The sequence below is a fragment of the Rhinoraja longicauda genome, chromosome 26 (assembly GCF_053455715.1).
Source record: "Rhinoraja longicauda isolate Sanriku21f chromosome 26, sRhiLon1.1, whole genome shotgun sequence".
NCBI classification, from domain to species: domain Eukaryota; kingdom Metazoa; phylum Chordata; class Chondrichthyes; order Rajiformes; family Arhynchobatidae; genus Rhinoraja; species Rhinoraja longicauda.
Window position 1 is genome coordinate 1,601,329 of NC_135978.1, and position 20,133 is coordinate 1,621,461.

At 46.8% G+C, this 20,133-nt stretch overlaps 2 protein-coding genes across 4 annotated transcripts in view; both read right to left on the reverse strand.

Annotated features, from left to right (window-relative positions):
* The window catches only part of LOC144606549 (coronin-1C-like), an 80,808-nt gene extending 80,707 nt beyond the window's left edge, over positions 1-101 (reverse strand). The window contains exon 1 of the mRNA XM_078422804.1: positions 30-101. The gene's annotated coding sequence lies outside the window, so the exon portion shown is untranslated. The remainder of the gene's footprint in view (positions 1-29) is intronic.
* Positions 102-11,502: 11,401 nt separating this feature from the next.
* The window catches only part of ssh2b (slingshot protein phosphatase 2b), a 137,220-nt gene continuing 128,589 nt past the window's right edge, over positions 11,503-20,133 (reverse strand). For all 3 annotated transcript variants that reach the window (XM_078422612.1, XM_078422611.1, XM_078422613.1), the window contains one exon: positions 11,503-16,655. In XM_078422612.1, coding sequence (XP_078278738.1) covers positions 14,571-16,655 — 2,085 coding nt within the window. In that variant the 3' untranslated portion in view covers positions 11,503-14,570. The remainder of the gene's footprint in view (positions 16,656-20,133) is intronic.

A 20,133-nucleotide genomic window follows, 5' to 3' on the forward strand; every position in this document is an offset into this window, starting at 1 on the left:
GCAGGTAATGAGGAGGTGACCCTACTTACCAAAGCGTGGGGAGGGGCAGCGCCCGTCTGCAGATTTGCAATGAAGGGCTTGGTCCAAATACAGATCCCAGCCGCAGAGAGAGAGAGGGGGGGGGAGGGGGGGGAGAAAGGGAGAGAGAGAGAGGAGAGAGAGAGAAAGGGAGAGGAGAGGAGAAGGGGACAGAGAGGGAGGGAGGGAGGGGGGGAGAGAGGGGGAGCTGAGGGCGTGAGAGAGACGGGCAGGGGAGGGGGGGGGGATGTGTCACTGATCCAGGCTCTGCAGCTCCCAGAAACACTGAAGCCCCCCCCTCTCCCTCCCTCACCCCCCCCCCTCTCTCACCCCCCCCCCTCTCTCACCCCCCCCCTCCCTCACCCCCCCCTCTCTCACCCCCCCCCTCTCTCACCCCCCCAGGAGACAGTGAGATGATCATTGTCCCGTCCCACACAGAACAATGACAACCTCACTGACAGCAGCGCCCACACAGACACACAGACACAGACACAGACACACAGACACACAGACACACAGACACAGACACACAGACACACAGACACACAGACACAGACACACAGACACACAGACACACAGACACAGACACACAGACACACAGACACACAGACACACAGACACAGACACACTGACACACAGACACACAGACACACAGACACACAGACACACAGACACACAGACACACAGACACAGACACACAGACACACAGACACAGACACACTGACACACAGACACACAGACACACAGACACACAGACACACAGACACACAGACACACAGACACTGACACAGACACACAGACACACAGACACAGACACACAGACACACAGACACACAGACACTGACACAGACACAGACACTGACACTGACACAGACACTGACACTGACACAGACACTGACACTGACACTGACACAGACACACAGACACACAGACACAGACACTGACACAAAGTGCTGGAGTGACTCCGCGGGACAGGCAGCATCTCTGGAGAGAAGGAATGGGGGGCGTTTCGGGTCGAGACCCTTCCCCCCTTTACCCCCCCCCCCGAATCCACAGTATCACTATGAACACTGTTCAGGATGTGAGATTTGGATCCTTCTCTGCATTTGGGGGAGGGAGGGGGGAGGGGGGGAGGGGGAGGGTGAGTGAGGGAGGAGGGAGAAGGAGGGAGGGAGGGGTGGGTGGTGAGGGAGGGGTGGGTGGTGAGTGAGTGAGGGAGGGAGGGAGGGAGGGAGGGAGGGAGGGAGGGAGGGAGGGAGGGAGGGAGGGAGGGAGGGAGGGAGGGAGGGAGGGAGGGAGGGAGGGAGGGAGGGAGGGAGGGAGGGAGGGAGGGAGGGAGGGAGGGAGGGAGGTAATGAATGGCGGTAGGTGACTGCATCTTGTTTCCAGACCTGACCTCATGGTGTTGACCCAAAGTGTTGTGGGGTCAGGGCCGTGACCGCTGGGTCATGTATCTCCATCTCTGTGTAAACCCCCCCCTGTTTAACTCTCTCACATACCTACCTCCCCCCCTCCTTCCCCAATCCCTCTGCCACAACTCAAAGCCACACATCACAGGACCATCCAGTTTCAGATAACTGAGTCACAAACTCCTTTGTCCTGATTTCCGGAGAAAACCCACGCAGGTCACGGGGAGAACGTACAAACTCCGTACAGACAGCGCCCGTAGTCGGGATGGAACCCGGGTCTCTGGCGCCGTGAGGCAGCAGCTCTACCCGCTGCACCACCGTGCCGGCCTTGCCCGTGACTGAACGTCACTCTGGTCTTTACACTGCTGAGCGATAGGTCAACAGGCCATAAGGAATAGGAGCAGAGTTAGGCCATTCAGCCCATCAAGTCTACTCCACCATTCAACCATGGCTGATCTATCTCTCCCTCCTAACCCCAGCACGGACCCTTGTGAAACTCCGCTAATCACTGGCAGTTAACCATAAAATATCCCCTTGATTGCCACTCGATGCCTTCTGCCATCCAGCCAGCCTGCTCTCCATGCAAGTATCCGCCCTTTGACACCGCGGCATCTCATCTTCCTTAGCAGCCTCACGTGTGGCACTTTATCAAAGGCTTTCTGAAAGTCTAAGTAAACACCATCTACTGGCTCTCCCTTGTCTGTCCTGCCATTGACATCTTCAAAGAATTCCAGCAGATTCGTCCATAACCTGGCTCCATCCATAACCTGGCCTCCATAACCTGGCCCCATCCTACCTGACCGACCTCCTCCACAGGCACACTCCCACCTGCACCCTCCGCTCTGCTGCTGCCAATCTCCTATCCCCCCACATCCGGACCAAACTCAGATCCTGGGGGGACAGGGCTTTCTCCATCGCTGCTCCCACCCTATGGAACACACTACCCCAAACCGTCAGAGACTCCTCCACACTCACCACATTCAAAACATCGCTGAAGTCTCACCTGTTCAGTACTGCCTTCAACCACTGAAGGTCACCTCACCAACTGTCTCCTTTCTCTGTTCGTTTACTTATTTATCTATTTATTCACTTCCCTATGTTCTCTAAATCCCTGTAAAGCGTCTTTGAGTATATGAAAAGCGCTATATAAATGTAATGCATTATTATTATTATTATTAAGACCTCCCCTTCACCAAGCCACGCCGACTTCAGCCTAGTTTATCGTGAGCTTCTAAGTACTCCGTAACCTCATCCTTTATAATGGACCGTAAAATCTTACCAACCACCGGTCAGATTGACCGGCCTACACTTCCCAGTATTCTGCCCTGCTCAGTGGGGTCAATATTGGCAGCTTTCCGATCATCTACGACCACTCCTGACTCTAGTGATTCCTGAAATATCACCATCATTGCCACCACAATCTGTAATAGATGGTGTCGTCATTGAGACACGGTGCTGGGGTAAGGCAGCTTGTTGTCAGTAGATTGACAGATAATTAATCTCACATAATCAATGCAAGATGAGGTGTATCTCTGGATTGACTACAGGCACCGTGGGAGACGTCATTAGTGAATCTGCTTGCCATAACCCACCCATCACTCTGTTGTTGAGTGCTGTGATACTCTAGAATCAATGAACCAATTACATGTTTCATCCCCCCCCCCACAGTCTGCCCTCAAAACCTTCTTAATTTCTTATTTTATGACTGAGATCCACTGCCACAATAACAAGCTTCACTAGTTTCTTCCTAGAGTTACAGGAGACAGTTTAGTTTATTGTCACGTGTACCGAGGTACAGTGAAAAGCTTTTGTTGCGTGCTAACCAGTCAGCGGAAAGACTACACACCATTTACAGTGTACAGATACGTGATAAGGGAATAACGTTCAGTGCAAGATAAAGCCATCAAAGTCCGATTAAGGATAGTCCGAGGGTCACCAATGAGGTAGATAGTAGTTCAGCACTGCTCTCTGGTTGTGGTAGGATGGTTCAGTTGCCTGATAACAGCCGGGAAGAAACTATCCCTGAATCTGGAGCTGTGCGTTTTCACACTTCTGGAGCTCTTGCCTAATGGGAGAGGGGAGAAGAGGGAGTGACCGGGGTGAGACTGGTCCTTGATGATGCTGCTGGCCTTGCCGAGGCAGTGTGAGGTGTAGATGGAGTTGATGGAAGGGAGGTTGGTTTGTGTGATGGTCTGGGCTGCGTCCACAATCCTCTGCAATTTTGTGCGGGTCTTGGACGGAGTGGACAACTGAACCAATTGAACAGTCTGGCAACTGAAGATAGACACAGAGTGCTGGAGTAACTCAGCGGGTCAGGCAGCATCTGTGGAGAACATGGATAGGTGACGTTTCACAGAGTGCTGGAGTAACTCAGCAGGTCAGGCAGCATCTGTGGAGAACATGGATAGGTGACGTTTCACAGAGTGCTGGAGTAACTCAGCGGGTCAGGCAGCATCTGTGGAGAACATGGATAGGTGACGTTTCACAGAGTGCTGAAGTAACTCAGCGGGTCAGGCAGCATCTTGAGAGAGAAGGGATGGGTGATGTTTCGGGTCGAGACCCTTCTTCAGACTGAGTGCGGGGAGAGGGACACGAGAGACGTAGACGGTGATGTGGGACGTGGTTGTAGAGCTGGGGAGTGTGAGGGATCACAGAGGGGGAGCGGGGGGGGGAGCGGGGGGGGGGGGGGAGGGAGGGGGGGTCGTTGCAGAACTCTCGTCAGAGAGAGGAGGAGAACTTTTTCAAAGTCGGCAATACCATCCCACCAACATCCAGCGTGTAGTCCTGAGTTACCATCTACCTCATTGGAGACCCGTGGACTATCTATAATCAGACGTTACTGGACGTCACCTTGCACTAAACGTTACTCATGTTATTCCCCTTTATCATGTATCTGTACACTGTGGACGGCTCGATTGTAATCATGTGTTGTCTTTCCACTGACTGGTTAGCACGCAACACAAGCTTGTCACTGTACCTCGGTACACGTGATGATAAACTCAACTCAACTCAAACTCAAAGCACTTTTCCTTACTGTTGGTGAGTCACAGAGCTGTACAGCACAGAATCAGACCCTTCGGCCCACTTTGTCCTTGCTGACCAAGTGGCCATACTGGGCTAGTCCCACCTGCCCGCATTCGGCCCGTATCCCACTAAACCCTTCCTATCCTAACATCTGTCCAAATGCCTTTTAAAAGTCATAATTGTATCTGCTTCGACAGCTTCCTCTAGCAGCCCGTTCCAGATACGGACTACCCTCTGAATGGAAACGTTGCTCCTGAGGTTCCTCTTAAATCTTCCCCCTCTCACCTTAACCCTAGTTTTAGAATCCTCTCCCCTGGGATAAAGACAGTGAGTGTCCACTTTATCCATGCCCCTCATGATCTTGTCCACCACAATAATGGCAGGGGGGGTTGAAGTGTTGAGCAACCGGGAGATCAGGTAGGTTTAGGCCGGGAGATCAGGTAGGTTTAGGCCGGGAGATCAGGTAGGTTTAGGCCGGGAGATCAGAGGTGTTCAGTGAAACGATTGCCGAGCCTGCGTTTAGTCTCGCCGATGTAGAAGAGTCCACACCTGGAACAGCGGATGCAGTAGATGAGGTTGGAGGAGGTGCAGGTGAACCTCTGCCTCACCTGAAAAGACTTTAAATTGTTGAGCAACCTCCATCCCCACACTGACCTTTCTGTCCTGGGCCTCCTCCATTGTCAGAGTGAGGCCCAGCGCAAATTGGAGGAACAGCACCTGATATTTCCCTTGGGTAGTTTACACCCCAGCGGTTTGAACATTGACTTCTCTAACTTCAAGTAGCCCTTGCTTTCCCTCTCTCTCTCCATCCCCTCCCCATTTCCCAGTTCTCCCACCAGTCTTACTGTCTCCAACGACATTCTATCTCTGTCCCGCCCACTCCCCTGACATCAGTCTGAAGAAGGGTCTCGACCCGAAACGTCACCCATTCCTTCTCACCAGAGATGCTGCCTGACCCACTGAGTTACTCCAGCATTTTGTGTCTACCATCAATTTAAACCAGTTCTTTCTTAACATCCCGGTGAATCTCTTCTGCACATTTCCCACTTACTGAATCCTACCTGTACCAGAACATCACAGGGTTGTACAACTCTGTGTGTGTCCTTAGCTTTGGGCAATCTGCCATCGTTCTGTATTCCTGCTTCACTGCTTTTTCTTCACTCACTCTCTGCTTTTATTCATCTCCCCTTCCGCCATCTCCAGACATCACCTGGCACAGGACAACCCACGTCTTCTCCTTTGTGTCTTACGTTCCACCTGCCCCAACCCATCCCAACAGTGATTATTCTCAGGTAGACACAGACTGCTGGAGTAACTCAGCGGGTCAGGCAGCATCTCTGGAGAACACATGGATAGGAAGAAGAAGGGTCTGAAGAAGAGTCCCGATCTGAAACGTCACCTATCCATGTTCTCCACAGATGCTGCCTGACCCGCTGAGTAACGCCAGCACTCTGTGAAACGTCACCTATCCATGTTCTCCACAGATGCTGCCTGACCCGCTGAGTTACTCCTTTGTCCTTTTATAAACTAAAATACACCTGACCCATTTGGCATAGCCAGAATCACCTGCTTCTAATTCAAGCTTGTCTAGCACTGACTAAATCATGAACAAATTGCCAGATCAGACAATAACATCAAAGAGTTTATAGAGACACATTTTCAATTTGTTAATGTTCCAGGTAAGATCACAATGCAGCAAAACAAAACGTCGGACACCGCCATCTCCTGGTAGTAAACAGAATTACATGGACTGTCAGATGTTGAAAGACTGGAGCGACTAGGCCATGAACACATTGAATGGCGGTGCTGGCTCGAAGGACTGAATGGCCTCCTCATGCACCTATTGTCCCGCCATGTCACCTGATTTTCCCAGTCTACCTGCATGTTGAAATCTCCCATAATCACCGTAGCATTACATTTGCGACACGCCAATTTTAGCTCTTGATTCAACTTGCACCCTATGTCGAGGCTACTGTTTGGGGGGCTGTAGATAATTCCCATTAGGGTCTTTTTACCCTTACAATTCCTCATTTCTATCCATACTGATTCTACATCTCCTGATTCTATGTCACCCCTTGCAAGGGAGTGAATATCATTCCTTACCAACAGAGCGACCCCACCCCCTCTGCCCACCTGTCTGTCTTTTCTATACGTTGTGTACCCCTGAATATTCAGTTCCTAGCCCTGGTCCTCTTGTAGCCATGTCTCTGTAATTCCCACTTTTGTGGAAAAATAAAATCTTTAGACGTTAGAGATACAGTGCGGAAACAGGCCCTTCGTCCAGCTGAGTCCGTTCTGACCAGCGATCCCTGGCACTAGCACTATCCTATACACACCACAGACAATTTACAATTTTTAACAAAGCCAATTAACCAAAAAATCTGTGCATCTTTAGGAGGAAACCGGAGCAGGTCACGGGGAGAACGTACAAACGGCGTACAGACAGCACCCATAGTCGGGATGGAACCCGGGTCTCTGGAGCTGTGAGGCAGCAACTCTACCGCTGCATCACCATGCCACTCCCTTGCAACAATTCTCAGCGTGATTAGTGATGCATTGAGGCATCTGCAGACCTATCATGCAGCTACTGAGCCGGAAAGCTAAAGTACTTCCCTGCCCCACCTCTTTTCCAGCTTTCTAACGCTTGCATCAATCAGTCTGAAGTAGGGTCTCGACCCAAAACGTCACCTATCAATGTTCTCCACAGATGCTACCTGACCCGCTGAGTTACTCCAGCACTCTGTGAAACGTCACCTATCCATGTTCTCCACAGATGCTGCCTGACCCACTGAGTTACTCCAGCACTCTGTGAAACGTCACCTGTCCATGTTCTCCACAGATGCTGCCTGACCCAAAGTTACTCCAGCACTTTGCGTCTATCTTCGGTTTAAACCAGCATCTGCAGTTCCTTCTTACACATCTATAGTTCTTTTGTTTCGGACTGCTGTACAGCTGGTTCACCAATAGAGGGAGTCAGATGACAAAATGAAAAAAATGTCTGCACTGTGCTGGAAATCACATGTAGATCCACCACCGGTTTTCCGGCACCTTTGGTTCTAGATCCTTGCCGGATTATCCGTTTTGCCGGACCGACAGAGGTCACGGCCTCCTTGACGAGTCCAACCGTACCGGAACGTTCCGCCAAGTCCGCCCAGGGGTCGAGATACCGGCCCGCAAAGTCGTCCTCGGAGGTCAGCCATGGGAACGGATCTGCCGGCTCGGGCCGGGTGGGAGTTCCAGAGTCCCGGCCGCAGGGGGCGAAGCCCACCCTACGATCGGCCACGGAAGTCCCGATGCACAGTTAGCATGCATGACTTTAATCTACATATAGATTGGGCCAACCAATATTGGTAGCAGCGCTGAGGATTTCCTGGAATGTATATGGGATGGTTTTTTAAACCAATATGTAGAAGGACCGACTGGAGGACACGCCATCCTAGACTGGGTATAGAGTAATGAGGAAGGATTAGTTAGCGATCTTGTGCAAAGCCCCTTGGGCAAGAGTGACCATAAATTGGTGGAATTCTGCATTAGGATGGAAAGTGACATGGTTATTTCAGAGACTGGGGTCCTGAACCTTATACATAAAGGGTTGATGGTGGAGATGCGATGGCAAAGATTTAAAGACCGCATGGACGAACTCCAAAAGTTGTTCATCCCTGTCTTGCGAAAAAAAAAACAGGGAAGGCGGTTAAACCGTGGCTAACGAGGGAAATCAAGGATAGTGTTAAATCCAAGGAAGAGGCATATAAATTGGCTAGAGGAAGCAGCAAACTGGAGGACTGGGAGAAATTTAGAACTCAACAGAGGAGGACAAAGGGGTTAATTAAGAGGGAGAAACAAGAGCATGAAAGAAAGCTTGTGGGGAATATAAAAACGGACTCTAAAAGCTTCTTTAGATATGTAAAAAGGGAAAGATTAGTGAAGACAAATGTAGGTCCCTTACAATCAGAGACAGGTGAAATTATAATGGGAAACAAGGAAATGGCAGAACAGTTAAACGAGTACTTTGGTTCTGTCTTCACTAAGGAAGACACAAACAATCTCCCAGAAATACTAGGGGACCGAGGATCTAGTGGGAGGGAGGAACTGAAGGCAATCCACATTAGTCAGGAAATGGTGTTGGGTAAACTGTTGGGACTGAAGGCAGATAAATCCACAGGACCCGATGGTCTGTATCACAGAATACTTAAGGAGGTGGCCCTAGAAAAATCATGGATGCATTGGTGATCATTTTCCTATGTGTTCTTGACTCTGGATCAGTTCCTGTGGACTGGAGGGTAGCCAATGTAACCCCACTTTTTAAGATAGGGAGAGAGAAAACGGGGACTTATAGACCAGTTAGCCTTACATCGGTAGTGGGAAAGATGCTTGAGTCAATTGTTAAAGATGTTATGGTAGCGCATTTGGAAAGCAGTGACAGGATCGGTCAAAGTCAGCATGGATTTATGAAGGGGAAATCATGCTTGACTAATCTTCTGGAATTTTGAGGATGTAACACCGCAGCTATTTACAATATACATTAATGACTTGGATGAAGGGATTAAAAGTACCATTAGCAAATTTGCAGATGCTACAAAGCTGGGTGGTAGTGTGAACTGTGAGGAAGATGCTATGAGGTTGCAGGGTGACTTGGACAGGTTGTGTGAGTGGGCGGATGCATGGCAGATGCAGTTTAATATGGATAAATGTGAGGGGATCTTATCGAAACATATAAGATTATTAAGGGGTTGGACACGTTAGAGGCAGGAAACATGTTCCCAATGTTGGGTGAGTCCAGAACAAGGGGCCACAGTTTAAGAATAAGGGGTAGGCCATTTAGAACGGAGATGAGGAAAACCTTTTTCAGTCAGAGTTGTGAATCTGTGGAATTCTCTGCCTCAGAAGGCAGTGGAGGCCAATTCTCTGAATGCATTCAAGAGAGAGCTAGATAGCGGAGTCAGGGGGTATGGGGAGAAGGCAGGAACGGGGTACTGATTGAGAATGATCAGCCATGATCACATTGAATGGCAGTGCTGGCTCAAAGTGCCGAATGGCCTCCTCCTGCACCTATTATCTATTGTCTTAAGTAGAATGGATAAGGGAGAGCCAGTAGATGTGGTGTATCTGGACTGTCAAAAAGCTTTTGACAAGGTCCCACACAAGAGGTTAGTGTGCAGAATTAGTGCACATGGTATTGGGGGTAGGGTATTGACATGGATAGAGAACTGGTTGGCAGACAGGAAGCAAAGAGTAGCAATTAATGGGTCCTTTCCAGAATGGCAGGCAGTGACTGGTGGGATACCGCAATATATATTAACGATTTAGATGAGGGAATTAAATGTGACATCTCCAAGTTTGCGGATGACATAAAGTTGGGTGGCAGTGTGAGCTGCGATGAGGATCTATGAGGCTGCAGGGTGACTTAGATATGTTGGGTGAGTGGGCAGATGCATGGCAGATGCAGTTTAATATGGATAAATGTGAGGTTATCCACTTTGGTGGCAAGAACAGGAAGGCAGATTATTATCTGAATGGTATCGGGTTAGGAAAAGGGGAGGTGCAACGAGACCTGGGTGCGCTTGTACATCAGTCACTGAAAGGAAGCATGGCAGTGAAGAAAGCTAATGGCATGTTGGCCTTCATTGCTAGAGGATTGGAGTATAGGAGCAAGGAGGTCCTACTGCAGTTGTACAGGGCCCTGGTGAGACCGCACCTTGAGTATTGTGTGCAACTTTGGTCCCCTAATTTGTGGAATAACATTCTTGCTATTGAGGGAGTGAAGTGTACATTCACCAGGTTAATTCCCAGGATGGTGGGACTGACATATGCTGAAAGAATGGGTTGACTGGGCTTGTATTCACTGGAATTTAGAAGGATGAGAGAGGATCTTCTAGAAACATATAAAATTCTTAAAGGATTGGACAGGCTAGATGCAGGAAAAATGTTCCCGATGTTGGGGGAGTCCAGAACAAGGGCTCACAGTTTAAGAATAAAGGGTAGGCCGTTTAGGACTGAGATGAGGAAAAACTTCTTCACTGAGAGAGTTGTGAATCTGTGGAATTCTCTGCCACAGAAGGCAGTGGAGGCCAATTCACTGGATGTTTTCAAGAGGGAGTTAGATTTAGCTCTTAGGGCTAATGGAATCAAGGGATACAAACTACTATCTACGTCATTGGTGACCCTAGAACTATCCTTGGTTAGACATTGCAAGTTTAAACTTGCACTAACCATTATTCCCTTATCAGGTACCTATCTATACGCTGTACATGGATCCATTGTAATGATGCATCGTCTTTTCGCCGACTGGTTAGCATGCAAAAGCTTCACTGTACTTTGATACACATGACAATAAATTAACTGAACTGGAATAAAAAAGAGCCTGAAGTGTAACAATAATAAAACAAAATGGCTCATCTTTCAGCTTGAAATATGATTATTACCAGTGTTAAATCTTCCTATTTTATATATTAACTGAACAGCCGTATAGTGCTTACATTTGCAATTTTACATCTCTAACATTCCATGTATTCCAAAAATAAGAAACCCATTCTCCAAAATAAAAATTTATTAATTTTGTAACAAGAACATTGTACTTCATACAACAGTGCATTACTTCACATTAAGCAACTGAGCACACTCGCAATAAACATCTGTTGTACAGCGGAATACCCCATCATGAGTAACAGTCTAACACAGAGAGTGGGAGCAGGGCCAGACACTGCCTCTGGCCAGGTGGACTGATCAAACTTCATGTGAGGACTTACGAATTGGGAACCAGTATTAGCGACAGAGGCTGTGGAATAAAAACCCAATCTCAAACGTCGCTAACTGATCTTCTTCAAATGTTATGTGCTCCTAATTCATCAGAAGGCACTGTCTTGTCTTGTGCCATATGTCCTTGACTGTGAAAGTCACATTTATATGGTAGTGACGATATACAAGGCTAATGAAAACATACCACCTGATTTAAAAAAAACTGTGATACTCATTACTGGCTTACAAAAACAATTAAGAATGAAGCTTCTCCCCCGTCCCGTCCCCTCCCGTCGTCCCCCCACCCCCCTCCCCTCTATATGACACATGCAGTCACGTAATGTACATTGGTTTTTAAAAAAGTGTAAAAATCAGTTTCACAATTACAAACCAATGAATGAAAACCGACTGCCAAGGCAGGAGCACACTGGCTACATCTACAATTTCAGAAAATGTACAGCGCAAATATTCACAATGTAAACAATAATGACCACAGTTATAAAAGACCTACATGTAATCACTTTGTACAAAAATGCCCTTTAAAAGTCGTTAACAGCAGTGGCTTAAAAAATAACTTTCCAACAGCAGGGCCCAGACTGGTATGACACCTATGTTTAAACTGAGCAATGATTTCCTGTCTGGTCTGCTGTTGCACTATTTCACATGTTCCAGGCAAAATACACAAGCTTGTCAATTCTCTCTTAATTTACAATGGGGGCTGTCATTTAAATGAAAAGTGGACAATGCAGTATTACCACAGCGATGGGGAGTATGTTTTTGAAAGTTACGATTGAACTAGGACAGCAGGAATTCAAACGTTACAGCCCAATCCTGAACTTGTTTGCCCTTAATTTACAATATGGGCCAAAAGTGGATAATGCAGTATTACTACAGGTATGGGCAGATGGTGATTTTGATACAAATCTTACCGTGAACATCAAGGCTGTTTTTGAAAGTTACGACTGAATTAAGGCCTAAAGGAATTCCAACGTAACAGCCCAATCCTGAACATCCCAGCTATTTTTTGTGAAGTTTCATTAAATTATTCCCATGCCTAATCATTGGGAACGATTTACTCGTAACTACAGGGATTGTGAAGTCAAACAGAACAGCAGCCTAGTCGTGTAAATGTAGCACGGTTCAGCATGTTAAAACAGCAGACACACACAAAAAGCTGGAGCAATTCAGCGGGACAGGCAGCATCTCTGGAGAAAAGGAATAGATGATGTTTCGACACCATTCCCTCTCTCCAGAGATGCTGCCTGTCCCGCTGAGTTACTCCAGCTCTTTGTGTCTATCTTTGGTTTAAAGCAGCATCTGCGGTTCCTTCTTACACATTAAAGCAGCTGAGGACTGAGGCCGGTAGAATAAGGAATGCTGGGATCCACACTCGGGCTACCGTGACGGGTAGAATGTGCCCATGGCACAGGGAGTGATGAGAGCACGATCAACCTGCCCCACTTCAATGATCGCCTGATTGTACAATGGGAAGAGATTGAACCCAGTGCTGTTTCTCCAAGAAAGTTGCAGGACATGGGAAGTTGGACAGGGAGATCTTTTTGCATGTTTATTTTTCAGAATTAAACAAAGAACACTAGTTATAATAGGAATGTGAAATTCTACCGTATAATTTAGAATATGACATAGTAAATACATTTTTAATTAATGTTCCAAATCTTGTTTTAGACTTTTAATTTTTTCCTCATAATAATATTTTCTCAAGATGATTACCATTTGCTGAATCTTATGACAAAATGTCTGCTTGGTCAGTGCCAGTAGTTTACTGTTCAATTTGTTAAAAGGATGCTTATTTCCAGGTAACCCACACCACATTTCCAATAGCGGCAAATGTTCGGTATAGTTTTAAAACTAGGCGTTCGTTCTCACATGCACAATACAAAAATCCTTGCAGCTATTCTTACACCTCAAAGAACTGTGCACTCTGGATATAGTAGAGAACATCAACAAGTTACGATGAGAATGCAGGGAAACGGTGTTTGGGAGAGAGAATAATTGCAAGAATATTACTGCCATCTTCAGCTTATTGGCCACAAGTGTTCAGTACAAGCTGGAGTTTGGACATCACTACAATCAGATGTAGCAATATTAGTCTTCATAGCATGACGGTCTGCAGAAACCAGGAAGACTGCTGTTCCTCACCACCCACCAAATTGAAATAGTTAGCATATTGCAATTAATTCCAGTTTCATGTAATAATTGTACTCTCAAGCAAGGAAAGGGGGGGGGGGGGGGTGGGAGGGGAGATGGAGGGGGAGAGAAGCGGGGGATTCACGTGTTGGACTTTATTAAGCTGGAACAAAGAAAATTCCAGTTAAATTCAATAATTTAGTCTTTATCAAATTGTTCTTTCAAGCAAGAAGTGGGGGGGGGGGCAGGAAAGAGGGGGAAGGGTTGTTTTATTAAGCAAGAACAAAGATCATAAATTTAGATCAACAGCTTTTAACAAAAATGCAAAAATAAATCCATATCAGCAATTTATAAAATTCATAAAAAGGGTGTATCTTTGAAGGATATTCTGTTTTTGAAAAGTAACTCCCTGTTGTGGCTCGGATGCGTTTACGTCTGCGTGCAAACCAGAAGGCAGCACTTTGCAGACAGGATCCAGAGTAATAAAGAGCAGATACCAGTTGCAAGGAGGATTCCTCTCAACGCTGATATGGAAGGGCTTAGGAATTGCTCAATGCAGAGTTCAAGTAACAATTCACATTAACCCTGAAAGAAGACCATCTTAAAGGGAAAATACAAACTAACAAACAAAAATGTAAACCAATTTCACTTTGAAGGTAACCAAGAACATTTTCAGCACATTGCGTCGATTAAAATGATGCATCCAACAGTGTGTGTGAAAACCAGCCAGCAGAGAAAATAGAGCAGTAATGGAAATGACCTTGTGCATGTTGTGAGTGTGTCCTACTGCCTTCCATCATTCCCTGCACTACAAGGGAGGGAATAATGCCAAGGGGTCAAGGATCAACTACACTCATGTCTTCCTTCCTTCAATGGGATCAGGGATCACAGACCAAACACATTATGAATGGCAAGTAATGCAAAAGTTACAAAAAAGTTCAATTTGTACAATATGAAATTTATCGCAAAGAGCAGCGTTTCCCTGATTTCAGTTTAGAGGCATGTGGAACAGGAGAAGGGGTTTCTGAATTGCAAACTTGACCTGCGTTGGTTGCTGTGCTCCTTAAAAATGCGATTAAACCGCACAATTTCAAATCAAAGCCAACTACAGAAAGCCCAAGGTTCACATGCAGTCATCACAAAATAAAACACGCATTTAACATATGGAAAACAAATTGTAAAGTGCATGTTCCCTTAGAATAAAGCAATCTGCCTCTTGTCCAGAAACTGACAGAGTTACATGGTGTTGTACAGAGGACTCGCAGTCCGCTTTCTCCCGCCCTCTGATTTGATTTGCTTTAATGGATGATTTCTGTGATGGTTATGAGGTGTTGGAGGTGTCAATGGGGTGAGACAAGGTGCGTCTGTGTCAGAAGGCTCTAGCTGTGAAACATTCGGCCTTGTCCTCACTAAACCATGAGGGGCTGGCTCGCTGTCTTTGGCATGTTGTATTCGAGGATTCTCTGCTGCTTTGCTCTTCACAGTGCTCTCAGATCTTTCACCTTCCTCCGTCCGTCCAACGTCATGGAGGACAGAGAGGGAAACGCACTTTTTTTTGTTGGGCTCCTCTTCCACAGTGCACCCAGTTCTCACCTCCCCGGTCCTGTGCATAGTCCACGCTGTGCCTTGCCCACAATCAGAAAGTGCTTGGTGTGCTGTGGTAGGATCCATGGTCTTGCACAAATCATCCGTGGAGAGCTCTAGGCAACCCAGCTTGGCGATCGATGCTGACCGCTTCATCTGAGACGGTGTCGTGAGACCAGCTCGTCTTATCTTGGCTTCAATTTCCTCCGCCTGCAGGCTACCACTTAGATGGTTTAGACTGTAATTGTTGGAGCTGTGCTGAAGATTGTGATCAAGGTACGAGAAACTTAGCATCTTCTGCATCTCTCGGACACTCTCGTCAAACCTGCTGAAGCTTTGTTCTAAATCGTCAGGGGTGAGTATTGTGCAGCCGACATCTGTTCTGTATAAATGTGGCATTCCGTGGCTGTCATCTTGAAGTTCCAAATGGAGAGTTTCCTTGTCCGGGATTTCTGTGTCAGTATCTGTACTTGACATGGTGACACCTTCCAGGTGGAGCACTGGGCTTGGGGATTCTTCTAATGGCAAGTGGGCACTATGATGGTGAAATGCAGCAGTCTCACATTCCGATGGGATATCAGTTATCTCTTCCAAAGGGCTAGCAATCGGCAAGGTCATTCCTTCAGTTTCTGCGCTGTCTTGTGGGGCTAAATCTGCAGCATCCAATAATGGCAAAAGATGTGGGTGTGTCAGAGGATCAGTGGAAGCAACTTCTACCATTCTTAGATCATCGGGAGACTGGCTGGTGTCTTCATTTTCCTTCAATGGAGATTCATCTTCAGTGGCAGAATGTCTGGCAAGGTGACTATCCGTTGCTGGAGATTCACGTTTCATCATTTCATCTCCCTTATCATCCAAGCCTACTTGCGGAGTTGGTGATTTAAATATATGGGTATACTCAATGATCTCAATTTTCTTCGGAAGCTGGTTGTATGAATCAAAATCCTCTGAAGTTTCAAAAGCATGGACCACCCTGTGTTCTACAGCACTCAAAGAGCCAGGCTCAGTTTGCACTTGTTCTACTTTGGATTGCAGTGGGAGCCTGATCACATTCGACAGCATCTCCGGGTTCGGGGCTGGTTCTGGATTCAGAGGTTCATTGCATTCGAGTAGCAAGTGTTGGTCTTTAGTGATAGTGCCCTGTTCTTTATCCATCAATAAGCGGTCGTCAGGAGAGACGTCGCCACTCTTGTTTGTCACCGCAGCGTCACCAGCCCCATCTCCGTCGGTGCGAGGTTTGCGCAGCGGCAATGCTGTGGCCACAGACGACTGATGCTCGTTCTCTTGCTTCAGTCGCTCCTCAAACTCCTTGGTCGCACGTCTAACTGACCCAGGGAACCATTTAGCAACCTGTTGGTGGCCCAAGAGCTCATCCTGCACAGACTCCTCCAAGGTCGCCCCCTGGTTGTCATCACAGCTCTTGAGGGGCACGTTTACCCAAAGACAGCCATTTTGCTTGACGTCACCGTCATCAATTAACGAGTCGCTTGCACCCATTTCGTTTGCAGGGGTGCCATTTTCAGAAGGCCAGTGGAAGTCTGCAGACAGTTCATGGACTGTATTCCTCTTTGGCATCTGGCTCTGGGCACTGGTGACATTCTCTGCCTTAGTTTGGCACACCCCGGTATTCTGGTGGGACTCTATTCCCGTCACTATTTCTTTCACAGAAATGACATTTAAAGACTGGGACCTGGTTAAGGAAGACTTCTTGCTGAAAGATAAGGATGCCAGATTTTCCTGCAGAAAGACAAGATAATTGGATTCTTAAAACATCAATATTATCTTCCACCAGTGTGACAATAAGGATTAATTTCTATAAATTATGCTTTATAAAATCTATAAAAAGTTAATAAAAGTCAATTAAACAATGAAAACACCTTAATTTGAATGCCTCCTACGTTCTACCTCATTAACAATATAAATCTCATCACACTAAAGAAAACATAGGGAGTTTCTTAAGCATGTTTCTACATTGGAGACACAAGGAACTGCAGGTGTTAGAGTCTGGCACAAATGCAACATGCTGGAGGAATTCAGTGGGTCATCGGTGGAAGGAATGGACAGGTGAGGTTTTGGGTCAGGACCCTTCTTCAGTCTGGGTGGAGATAATGACAAAGGCTGAATCTCCACCCATCTCCCAATCACCCCTGCCCTCACCTCTATCCACCTATCACCGATCCTGATCTGATAAGGGGACTAGAGGTAAAAGAGCCATTAGGAGGCAGTGATCACAACATGATAAGTTTTACTCTGCAAATGGAAAGGCAGAAGGGAAAATCGGAAGTGTCAGTATTACAGTATAGCAAAGGGGATTACAGAGGCATGAGGCAGGAGCTGGCCAAAATTGACTGGAAGGAGGCCCTAGCAGGGAAGACGGTAGAACAGCAATGGCAGGTATTCCTGGGAATAATGCAGAGGTTGCAGGATCAATTTATTCCAAAGAGGTGGAAAGACTCTAAGGGGAGTAAGAGACACCTGTGGCTGACAAGGGAAGTCAGGGACAGCATAAAAATTAAGGAGGAAGTATAACATAGCAAAGAAGAGTGGGAAGACAGAGGATTGGGACTCTTTTAAAGAGCAACAAAAGTTAACTAAAAAGGCAATACGGGGAGATAAGATGAGGTACGAGGGTAAACTAGCCAATAATATAAAGGAGGATAGCAAAAGTTTTTTTAGGTACGTGAAGAGGAAAAAAATAGTCAAGGCAAATGTGGGTCCCTTGAAGACAGAAGCAGGGGAATTTATTATGGGGAACAAAGAAATGGCAGACGAGTTAAACCGTTACTTTGGATCTGTCTTCACTGAGGAAGATACACACAATCTCCCAAATGTTCTAGGGGCCGGAGAACCTAGGGTGATGGAGGAACTGAAGGAAATCCACATTAGGCAGGAAATGGTTTTGGGTAGACTGATGGGACTGAAGGCTGATAAATCCCCAGGGCCTGATGGTCTGCATCCCAGGGTACTTAAGGAGGTGGCTCTAGAAATAGTGGAAGCATTGGAGATCAATTTTCAATGTTCTATAGATTCAGGATCAGTTCCTGTGGATTGGAGGATAGCAAATGTTATCCCACTTTTTAAGAAAGGAGGGAGAGAGAAAACGGGTAATTATAGACCAGTTAGTCTGACATCAGTGGTGGGGAAGATGCTGGAGTCAATTATAAAAGACGAAATTGCTGAGCATTTGGATAGCAGTAACAGGATCATTCCGAGTCAGCATGGATTTACGAAGGGGAAATCATGCTTGACAAATCTACTGGAATTTTTTGAGGATGTAACTAGGAAAATTGACAGGGGAGAGTCAGTGGATGTGGTGTACCTCGACTTTCAGAAAGCCTTCGACAAGGTCCCACATAGGAGATTAGTGGGCAAAATTAGGGCACATGGTATTGGGGGTAGGGTACTGACATGGATAGAAAATTGGTTGACAGACAGAAAGCAAAGAGTGGGGATAAATGGGTCCCTTTCGGAATGGCAGGCAGTGACCAGTGGGGTACCGCAAGGTTCGGTGCTGGGACCCCAGCTATTTACTATATACATTAATGACTTAGACGAAGGGATTAAAAGTACCATTAGCAAATTTGCAGATGATACTAAGCTGGGGGGTAGTGTGAATTGTGAGGAAGATGCAATAAGGCTGCAGGGTGACTTGGACAGGTTGTGTGAGTGGGCGGATACATGGCAGATGCAGTTTAATGTAGATAAGTGTGAGGTTATTCACTTTGGAAGTAAGAATAGAAAGGCAGATTATTATCTGAATGGTGTCAAGTTAGGAGGAGGGGGAGTTCAACGAGATCCGGGTGTCCTAGTGCATCAGTCAATGAAAGGAAGCATGCAGGTACAGCAGGCAGTGAAGAAAGCCAATGGAATGTTGGCCTTCATAACAAGAGGAGTTGAGTATAGGAGCAAAGAGGTCCTTCTACAGTTGTACCGGGCCCTGGTGAGACCGCACCTGGAGTACTGTGTGCAGTTTTGGTCTCCAAATTTGAGGAAGGATATTCTTGCTTCGCAGCGTAGGTTCACTAGGTTAATTCCCGGAATGGCGGGACTGTCGTATGTTGAAAGGCTGGAGCGATTGGGCTTGTATACACTGGAATTTAGAAGGATGAGGGGGGATCTTATTGAAACATATAAGATAATTAGGGGATTGGACACATTAGAGGCAGGAAACATGTTCCCAATGTTGGGGGAGTCCAGAACAAGGGGCCACAGTTTAAGAATAAGGGGTAGGCCATTTAGAACGGAGATGAGGAAGAACTTTTTCAGTCAGAGAGTGGTGAAGGTGTGGAATTCTCTGCCTCAGAAGGCAGTGGAGGCCAGTTCGTTGGATGCTTTCAAGAGAGAGCTGGATAGAGCTCTTAAGGATAGCGGAGTGAGGGGGTATGGGGAGAAGGCAGGAACGGGGTACTGATTGAGAGTGATCAGCCATGATCGCATTGAATGGCGGTGCTGGCTCGAAGGGCTGAATGGCCTACTCCTGCACCTATTGTCTATTGTCTATCACTTGCCACACTTTGCCCCACTCCCACCTCCCTTTGCCAGTTTTCTCCCCCCTACTCCAAACTGTCTGAAGAAGGGTCTAGACCCAACACATCTACTCATTCCCTTAAGTCGACATACCCGGAGGAACCGTATTCAGTGTGCTCCATATGTGTACAGCTGGCAAACAAGGGGTTTTAGGATTGGAATTCATCCCAGAATGATGAGATTCTGTTCTAGAAGCAGAATGGCAAAACTGCAACATCAATGTACCAGGCCCCGATACATTCCCAAACCATACTGATCAATTGAAAGATGCAGCATGGAAAGATGCCATTCGGCCCACCGAGTCCACGCCGACAACCCATTCAAATGAGTTCTATGTTATCCCACTTTCTCATCCACTCCCTACACACTAGGGGCAATTTACAGAGGGCCATTTAAACTGTAACCCACACGTCTTTGGGAAGTGGGAGGAAATCCAGCCGATCACAGGGAGAATGTGCAAACTCCACACAGACAGCATCCGGGGTCAGGATTGGACCCGGGGTTTCTGGTGCTGTGTGGCAGCAACTCTACCTGCCAGAAACAGAATACGAAAGATTTCAAACATTAATGGACACGAGCTTAATTTGAACAAAAATGGTATTTGTTCAGGGACAAATGTAGCTCTTTGCAATGAAATAAATATTTTAGATTATCTTTGCTTACTTCAACTGCAGTTAATTGTGATAGG